The sequence below is a fragment of the Populus euphratica genome, unplaced genomic scaffold (assembly GCF_000495115.2).
Source record: "Populus euphratica unplaced genomic scaffold, PopEup_1.0 scaffold111.1, whole genome shotgun sequence".
NCBI lineage: Eukaryota > Viridiplantae > Streptophyta > Magnoliopsida > Malpighiales > Salicaceae > Populus > Populus euphratica.
This window is the reverse complement of record NW_011499877.1, coordinates 406-8,963: the sequence shown is the minus strand read 5'-3', so window position 1 is coordinate 8,963 and position 8,558 is coordinate 406. Positions and strand designations below refer to the sequence as shown.

The 8,558-nt window shown below is 35.1% G+C and overlaps 1 protein-coding gene across 1 annotated transcript in view; it reads left to right on the top strand.

Moving 5' to 3' along the window:
- The window catches only part of LOC105128516 (serine/threonine protein phosphatase 2A 55 kDa regulatory subunit B beta isoform-like), an 8,245-nt gene extending 401 nt beyond the window's left edge, over positions 1 to 7,844 (top strand). Inside the window, exons 3-15 of the mRNA XM_011030230.1 lie at positions 1 to 66; positions 210 to 317; positions 439 to 558; positions 2,531 to 2,722; positions 2,839 to 2,930; positions 3,047 to 3,165; positions 3,813 to 3,936; positions 4,044 to 4,167; positions 4,684 to 4,752; positions 6,046 to 6,137; positions 6,240 to 6,317; positions 7,032 to 7,108; positions 7,187 to 7,844. The exon at positions 1 to 66 is cut by the window's left edge and continues 12 nt beyond it. Of these exons, the coding sequence (XP_011028532.1) occupies positions 1 to 66; positions 210 to 317; positions 439 to 558; positions 2,531 to 2,722; positions 2,839 to 2,930; positions 3,047 to 3,165; positions 3,813 to 3,936; positions 4,044 to 4,167; positions 4,684 to 4,752; positions 6,046 to 6,137; positions 6,240 to 6,317; positions 7,032 to 7,108; positions 7,187 to 7,323 (1,398 nt within the window). The 3' untranslated portion in view covers positions 7,324 to 7,844. The remainder of the gene's footprint in view (positions 67 to 209; positions 318 to 438; positions 559 to 2,530; positions 2,723 to 2,838; positions 2,931 to 3,046; positions 3,166 to 3,812; positions 3,937 to 4,043; positions 4,168 to 4,683; positions 4,753 to 6,045; positions 6,138 to 6,239; positions 6,318 to 7,031; positions 7,109 to 7,186) is intronic.
- Positions 7,845 to 8,558: the final 714 nt, after the last annotated feature.

Here is an 8,558-nt window from a genome sequence, read left to right as displayed (position 1 = left end):
GATTACCTAGCTGTTGGAGATCGGGGTGGTCGTGTTGTAATTTTCCAAGCAAAACATGGCAAACATGTAGGATTTTTTTCTTAGTAAATAAATGTGTTCAGTAAAACCAGCTAGATAGATGATTTTGGCTTTGCTATTTTTTCTTCTTTTTGTTTAGGATGGATAAAAAAAATTGGGTTGAATCTGATCATCGTTTTACCCTTAATTAGACTCCGAATCCATTCCTTAACCGAAACGAGCTGGAGCGGTTGGATTGCGCCTTTACAACACATCCTGAATATCAGTACAAGACAGAGTTTCAGAGCCATGAACCCGAGGTATTGACATCCTATGATTTAGTTGTATGCCTTGCTTTTTTTTATTTTGGTTATGTGTTGCGTGCATTTTTGCTCTTTTAAGTTTGTTATAAATGCTGATCATCTTGTTGTGTTTCGTTAGTTTGATTACTTGAAGAGTATGGAAATTGAGGAGAAGATTAATAGAGTAAAATGGTGTTCCACTTCCAATGGATCACTGTTTATTCTTTCAACCAATGATAAGACAATTAAATTATGGAAGGTATGAATACTCTCTTCTTACTCATGATCACTAGTAGTCAATTTTACGCTAAGATTAGATCAAATGATTGTTCCTTGTTGCCATTGAAAGAATTTACCGCCTGGAGTCGCTTAAGTTTTCTATGGTTGGTGATGTAGCTGTTGAAATTTATAATGGATTACTGCTGCTTGTGTGATCACTGATGGTTGTTAGGTCACTTGCTAGATCCTTTTTTCAGTCGTTATGATGTAGGAAAATTTTTTGAGGTAGAGCATTTTAAGTTACCAGTTTGTGAGTATTGAAAATGAGGGAAAATGGAGGGCTATGAAATTCCTTCTCTTTGACACAGCAGGACTGTATGAGGAAAAATCATTTGCAATGAATTGACTGTTTATTATGGAGACGTGTGGTGGTGGATTTTTGCAGTGTCACATGCTGCATACGTCAAGTCATGGTGGAAAGTTTTTGTTTCTTCAGACATATAATTGTATCTGATGAAAGTGGTCATTAGTCAAGTTCTTTTGGATCATATATTGCATCTGTCCCTTTGTAATGGACATCTGATGGTGACCAACCAAAGTACGAGGAAAGCTGACTATAGCTGCCAAGTCATTGAAAATTTGGAATATACCAGCAATTTCTTGGTTGAATCCAAGATATGGATGGAGTTGAAGAAGAGTTTTAGAGACAAAAAAATCTTTTCACAGAGGGAAGGAAGGATATGTAATTGTCTGTTGCAGAGAAATATCTCAACTTGTTAGCTGGGTAGGCAGAAAGATCTTTGTCCTGATAGAAAGATCTTCAGCTTGTTTGGTGTTGTATTCTTCTTGTTTTTTTTCTTTTGACATTGCTGAGTAGCAAGTCCACATCGAACTTTTCTTCCACTGGAAAAGTATGAATTTTGTCATTTTAGAGAAACCTTAACGATTGGGTGCTCTGATCTTGCTTGAATATCTACGAACCTGATACTAACAGCACGAGGGTTGATGAAACATAATGGAGGAAGATGGTTTTCATGGTTTTGATTATTTCTCTCTGCATCATACAATGGAAGGGTATCTTCCTTGAAAGGTCTCACACTTCTGAAGTCACTTTCTTTATGTGTTTATGTTGGTAGATTTTTACATGACAATTGATTCCAAAGTAGGGAAATATGGGGGGTGTCTTCCCAATGTTCTTGTCGAAAGGCGGGAAAGATGGGGGATGTCTTACCAATGTTCTTGTCGAAAGGCCTGGTGGACTACTATTTGTTTTGGGATCTGCACATTCCCACAATTATAGAATATTTTGTTGATCTTCTCTTTGTATATTTGGAGGCTTTTTCCTGCTTGTCTCTTTCTTAATAGGTGATGGTATTTTAATTTGATTTGGGTAAAGTTTGGAGACAATTATTTGGAAACTATTTTTGTCGGTCATGTATGGGCATTTTTTGGAAACTATTAGGATTTTTGGCATTAAGGCAGTTACTAATGATCATTGGCATTTCATTCTTGCACCAATTAAACGGCCTAGTTACCCAGATGTTTTGCACGAATCCTTCTTTTTGCAATATGTGGCAGTCTTCTGTTTGAGAGGTTCCATACATCACCTTTTCTTTTTTCCTAAGAGGTCCTTAGAGGAAGATCAAATTGTTCTGGTCCTAGACTTTGATTCTCGTGTACACTGTAGAATTGGTTGGGTTATTTATCCTTCAACATTTCATTTTTAGTTTGTGTTTGCTGAGAGATGGGAGATGAATTTGCAGCCGTGTTCATTTTTCTTGCCTCCTTGATTGGTATTCTTGGAGAAGAGGCGAATGCAATTAGATTTGTGTTGCTGAACCAAGTGCCTTAAAATGAAATTGCATGTTGCCTCTTTCATTTTGCTCAAAATTTTGAATGGCAATCACTATTAATGGAATCCTAGATTCTCTCTACATTTTTATATGCATTTGACATTCTGATACAGTATTCTGGTGAGGTTTACAGTTAACTTGCATGATTCTTGAGTCTAGGTTAGGGAAAAAAAGGTGAAAAAGGTGAGAGAAATGGAGCATCATTCAGTTGTGTGCTCAGAAAATGATCTTTTGGGAGAAGGAAGTTTCATGAGTGAGCTAGACAAACCACCTACCACTAATGGTTATAATGTTGACTGGGCAGAGAAGATAGCTAAGGACACTTTGTCATCTCAAGAAGTGGAAACCAAGGTATGCATATGTGGCTTACGTTAAAATATCCCAGATTCTTCATGATACTGCTTTTTGTTCACTGCATGAGTTTGCCAAGGATGTGGGATTGTTTACTAGTTTGTTGGGTAAATTAGATCACTCATACTGAAGAAGCCACTCGTGCAAATTGTCGGAAGGTGTATGCTCATGCTCATGATTTTAATATCAACTCCATCTCAAATAATAGGTAAAGTTTTGAAAGGCATCTTTGTCTTGTATACAACATGCGATGTGATACCTTCTACATTCTTCATAATGCACAGTTTTTCTGCTTCTTTTATGATGTTCATGATCTCTGTACAGTGATGGTGAGACATTTATTTCCTCAGACGACCTTCGAATAAACTTATGGAACCTTGAGATCAGTGACCAGTGTTTCAATATCATTGACATGAAACCATCAAACATGGAGGATCTAACCGGTAAGCTCTCTGAATCATTTATGTAATGTAGTCAAATTGTCACCTTGTAGGCTCGTACATTTCTAATGCAGTGAAAGAAAAATTTTCATCATTCTATTTTTTAATTTTGTGATTTATCATAATATAAAAATTATCTATTTGGCATTTTTTGTTTCATCAGTATTCCTTTGCCTGTTTTTATTAGGACTTAGGGTTTCCCGGTGCCTATATAAAGCACCTCTTGTGGATTTCAAGGACTCCACCTGGTGAAATTTAGATTTTCCATCTTTCCTGTTAATTTGCCTACCTATTCTCATTAGTTCTCTGGCATAGTACCTCAAATTACATTACATAGACTTTGCAATGAATTTTGATGAGAAATGATAGTGATTTCTGTAAGATGTATCAGAGAAACTTTCTAACTGGAAATACGTAGTTGAATTACCTAATATCACTTGTTGCAACCAATCAACAACAATATTGAAATATGCTGCTTAGGCTCTGTGGTTCGAGACTTATTCCATGTAATTTTCCCTGCTTGACTATCAATTAATTAATAAAGGGAAAAAACTACAAGATCATTTTAGGCCCATTCTGCTGCTTTATTCAAGTCCCATTCATCTCCGTTAACGACCTTTCCTAATGGAAGTGTTAAAAATTTTGTTCAGAGGTCATTACAGTGGCTGAATTCCACCCAATTCATTGTAATCTGCTTGCATACAGCAGCTCAAGAGGATTTACTCGTCTAGTTGACATGCGTCAGTCAGCAATATGTGATCATAGTGCAAGAATGTGAGTTTAGTTCATTTATCCGTTTCACCACTGAAGGTCATTTATTAGTAAATCTGGTATAAATTTGAAAAAAATTCTGTTATGTCATGTGGATTTTTACTATGCAGATTACAAGATGCAGAATGTCGTGGATCAAAATCATTCTTTACAGAGCTCATTGCATCAATCTCTGACATGAAGTTCACTTGTGATGGGCAGCACATCTTAACTCGCGATTACATGAATTTAAAGGTTTTCTGCACTAGATTTTCTGAATTCTAAAACTCATTTGATTCAGTTATATTTCTTTATATTGATTCTCCCATCCACTAATTAGGGAGGACACGATGATTAAAAAGCTTATAATGTCATAACTTAGTTTATGGTGGCATATAAAGAAGTAGTGATTTGACCATGGCTTTAAGCATAGGTATTATGCAATTAACTCTGTATCTGTAGCTACTGTTATTTGGAAATTCAGGAAGCAATCACTGAAAGCATCTTCTATTTTTCTGACTTCTATCCTAGTTTTGAAGAATAATTTATGTCCTTATGTATGGTTTTTGGGCCACATAAGTTTGTCTTTTTCTGGTATGAAATCGTTAGTGTTTGGTTTAGTTTAGTTTTGTGCTATTTAGTTGTTTTAGTTTATCGGATGAAAAAACTCATACTTAACTCTCATCTGGCATTAAAGTCGATTTCAATTTGATAGTGGTGCATATATCTCTGTTTCTCTGTAGCAACTGATGCTTTCATTTTTTTCTTTAGCTGTGGGATATGCGTATGGATTCGTCACCAGTTGCTGTATTCAAGATCCATGAGCACCTGCGCCCTAAGGTAAGAGCATTCACTATTAATTTCCTTGTTGAGGAACATAGCTCTATGGATATTTATGTTCAATAATGTAGATCTTTTTTCTTTATTCTTTACCTTTGCAGTGGTGTTTGCATCAATAATAGAGAGCCTAGTATTTGTGGAATTGATTAATCGCTTTAAACAGTTTATATTCATACCCTTCCAATAGATTATTAACCGCGTTACCTGGCCAAAGATTAGTGAACTGGTGTCACTGTTTTTTGCTTATCATGAGCTCAAATGAAGGACAGCTCTTTTTTATTCCAGTTTTCTGCTTAAAAGAAATATTTTTATTGTATTTCCTATTTATTTTATAAGATCACTTGCTTGCACTGTAAGAACAGAAAAGATTTTACTCAAATTTCGACCTTAGCTCAGTGGCGAGAGCAGAGGGCTGATTCCTCTAGGTCGCTGGTTCGATTCCGGCAGGTCGAGTGGCTGTTACCATGATCATCTTGTCTCTTTTGGTTCAGTAATTATTATCTTAACAAAATTATGGCCTTTTAATTTGTGAGCCTTTAATAAATTCAAAAGTAGTTCTACAGTCTCTCCTCAATCTGTTAATTTTACATGCTGCTTTTATAAACAGATTACATGAAGCTATATATGGATGTATGTTATTCAATTAAATAAAAACCATGTACTAGGGCATGTTATGCTTCTCCTTTTAAATGGTCTTTGAGTCGTTAAATGGGAAATTTATCCAATTTATGTTCTTCTGGTTTAGGTCAGCGATGTAAAAGCAGCTTGTTATATTGAAGTAGAATGATACTTCATCCATAACACTGATATGTGAAAGGCTTCTGAAAAGTTATTCTCCATCAAATGATTGATTAAAGAGCCAATTCTGCGTAAAGAGCATAGGCTCCTCTGGATTACTTCAACAGTGAAAAGTAGACTGTTTAGTAATGTAGAAAAATAGGTGAAAGTCTTTTGAAATGATTATCTATGTTTAAAGATTCTGGGGAATAGGCAAGAGCTTCTTTTGGCTTACTTTTAATTGATAGGACAAAGTGGTCCAACGGAAATGCAGAGCTTGATAAAGCTTCTCAATGCTGAAGTTCTCATAATCTTTAATTGATGATAGTTCTTGATGTTTGTTGAAAGAAGGATTGTTGGTGTCCGCTTGACTTTCAAAGTGGAAGAAATAAGTGATTTGTCATTAAATCCAGCTATAGGTTATATTGTATTTGCTAGTATCCTGTGTAAATCTTTACATTGATGTTTTACACAAATTGGGATGTCAACTTATAGAATCGGCTTTGTGTCCTGCAGTTAAGTGATTTATATAATGATGACTCCATATTCGATAAATTTGAGTGCTGCATCAGTGGAGATGGACTTCGTTTTGCAACTGGATCTTACAGGTTTGCCCAAGACCTCATACTCCAGTAACATGTTTTAAGTCTTGGCCTTACTTAACACATGTACATTGCACTTTAAGTGACAGATCTTGTGTGTTTTCTTAGCAATAATTTACGTATATTTTCACATGGTGTTGGAAATGAAGAAGGGATTACAATAGAAGCTAGCAAAAATCCAAACAGGTTGGTTCTTGTCTCTTCTCTTCTTGAAAAAATAAACTGTTGAACCAATTTTTGGAATCTGTTGAAAATTTTCTTAAATGGTTTGTTTGAACTCTTGGCCAAGTTACCTAAAAGGAGCAGCACATGTGACCCTACTAATACGCAGTATTATAGGGGTGGATTTGGTTTGCATACTATGCATGTAGAATTAAGTGATGAAAGGGTTGAGAAGATAGTTTGTTTTCACAATTAATACATTCCATTTTGATCAATTCGAATTCTTATATAATCTTTCTGTTGCTCACATGTCCTTAAGTTTTCTAGAAATAAATTGTTACATACTAGTAAATGTGGAATACTGGACAGAATTTTGAGATTGACTTTTGGGAATTCAGTGTATGAGCCATTAATTGTTTCTAGATGACTGATAGTTCCCTGATTATGAAAGTCCCCTAGAATAATTGCTCTCTCTAGTCTGCATTAGTGTACAGGGCACCATTAAGGTATGGGATGGTATTCCATTTAAACGTGAAACTCGTCATACAAACAATGTCTTCAGTTAAATGCCACTGTCTCTAGTGATTACCATGATTGTCATTGCAGTGCTAGAGTTTCTTGTTTCCTGTAAATGCTTGCTTTTGCTGATGGCTTGACAACTGGGAGTACCAGAGAGCATGCGGAAGATTTTACCTTTTTCTTCTCTTTTCTTTTCTTTTCTAAAAAAATCCACAACAGGAGATCAATACTCCATTCTACTTCAAGGCCAAGGAGATCATCCTTAAGCAACATGGCACGTGGATTTTACCGGCAAGGTTGTCATTATCTCTACTGTCAAGCTTTTTTGCCCTCGTTGGATTCATGCATGTCTAATCTTTCAGTTGACTATGTAGGACATGAAAATTACCGCTCGGGCAGCAATGAATTTTCCTGTAACTTAAGCTCCAAGCTGCTTCATCTGGCATGGCATCCAACAACAAACTTCATTGCCTGTGCTTCAGGAAATAGCTTGCTCATGTATCATGCCTAGTGTATATTCGCTCTTCAAAAGAATCATAATGCCACAGATTTTACCTGCTGCTGTCCATGCAATTGTAAAGGAAAAAGATTTCAAGAATGTGCACAAACTTGTCATCATGGATAAAGAACCCAGACAAAGCTGGAAATCAAATGGCTTGACTACAATTCTCCATGTCAACTGGAAAAGTTCCCACTCTAATCTAAGGTAGTGCTTTAGTCTTTAGATGGAAACTTCGACTTGTCAAATATTAGGCTGCACTCGTTGCCCATTTTGTGTATTATGTGCCATAATATCGAAGACTGCTGCTTTTTTTCCTTCTTTTTTCCTACCTTGAAAAGTAGATTGCGGCAACTGATATGTGCATGGTGAATTTTGGAGAACATGTTAGTCTTTTCTTTTGTGAGTTTGGGGAGGAGGAAAGACGGCAAAACTCCGGCGTCTGCTGCTATAGAGAGCTAAGCCCGTTTCGATGGGGTTGGAATTAGCGTGGCATGCAGCTATACGCAAGTTATTGGGAGATCATGTTGAGCTATTGTCTTTTAGTTCTGACGAGGAAATCTTATTCTAGATACAGGATGTCTCTTGGTCAGCACTAGATTGGTGATAAACTATGCCGTGGTCTGTGCCGCAAATTCAGTCACTATTAGCATATTGTTTAGAAGGAAAAAAATCTGCTGTTCGAGTTAGAGTTTATATGTTTGATTGAGTTCAATAATTTAATAAATATACCGAAGTAAAATCATGATGACATGCGTAAAATCAATGCCTGCCAATATTCTGAAATGATTTCTAAAATCTTGCTCGATACCAAAATTAAAATTAAATGGAATTCAATAAGATAGCATCATAAAATGCATCTTTAATATGCATATACACAGATCATTAAAATATTAAAAATTTAAATTAAATTAAAAAAATATTCAATCTTTAAAAAAAAAAAATTCCCTGGGTAAACAACCTAAGAATATATGTGTTTTGAGACCATAATATTTATATAGAAAGCAAATTTAAAAAAAAAATATGATATTTAGTTTTTAATTAATTCAAAGTTGAAGAATAAAATTAAAAATTAAAAAATTAAAAAAATTATCTTTAATTACCTCAAGTTAGCTTATTAAATACATAACTCAAGTTGTGAAGTCAAGATGATCTAATAAAAAACAAGAAAAAAATTTATGAAATTCAATTCATAAACAATTCAATAAAAAAATAATTAACAAAAAAAAAATCCTCACTATCTAGAT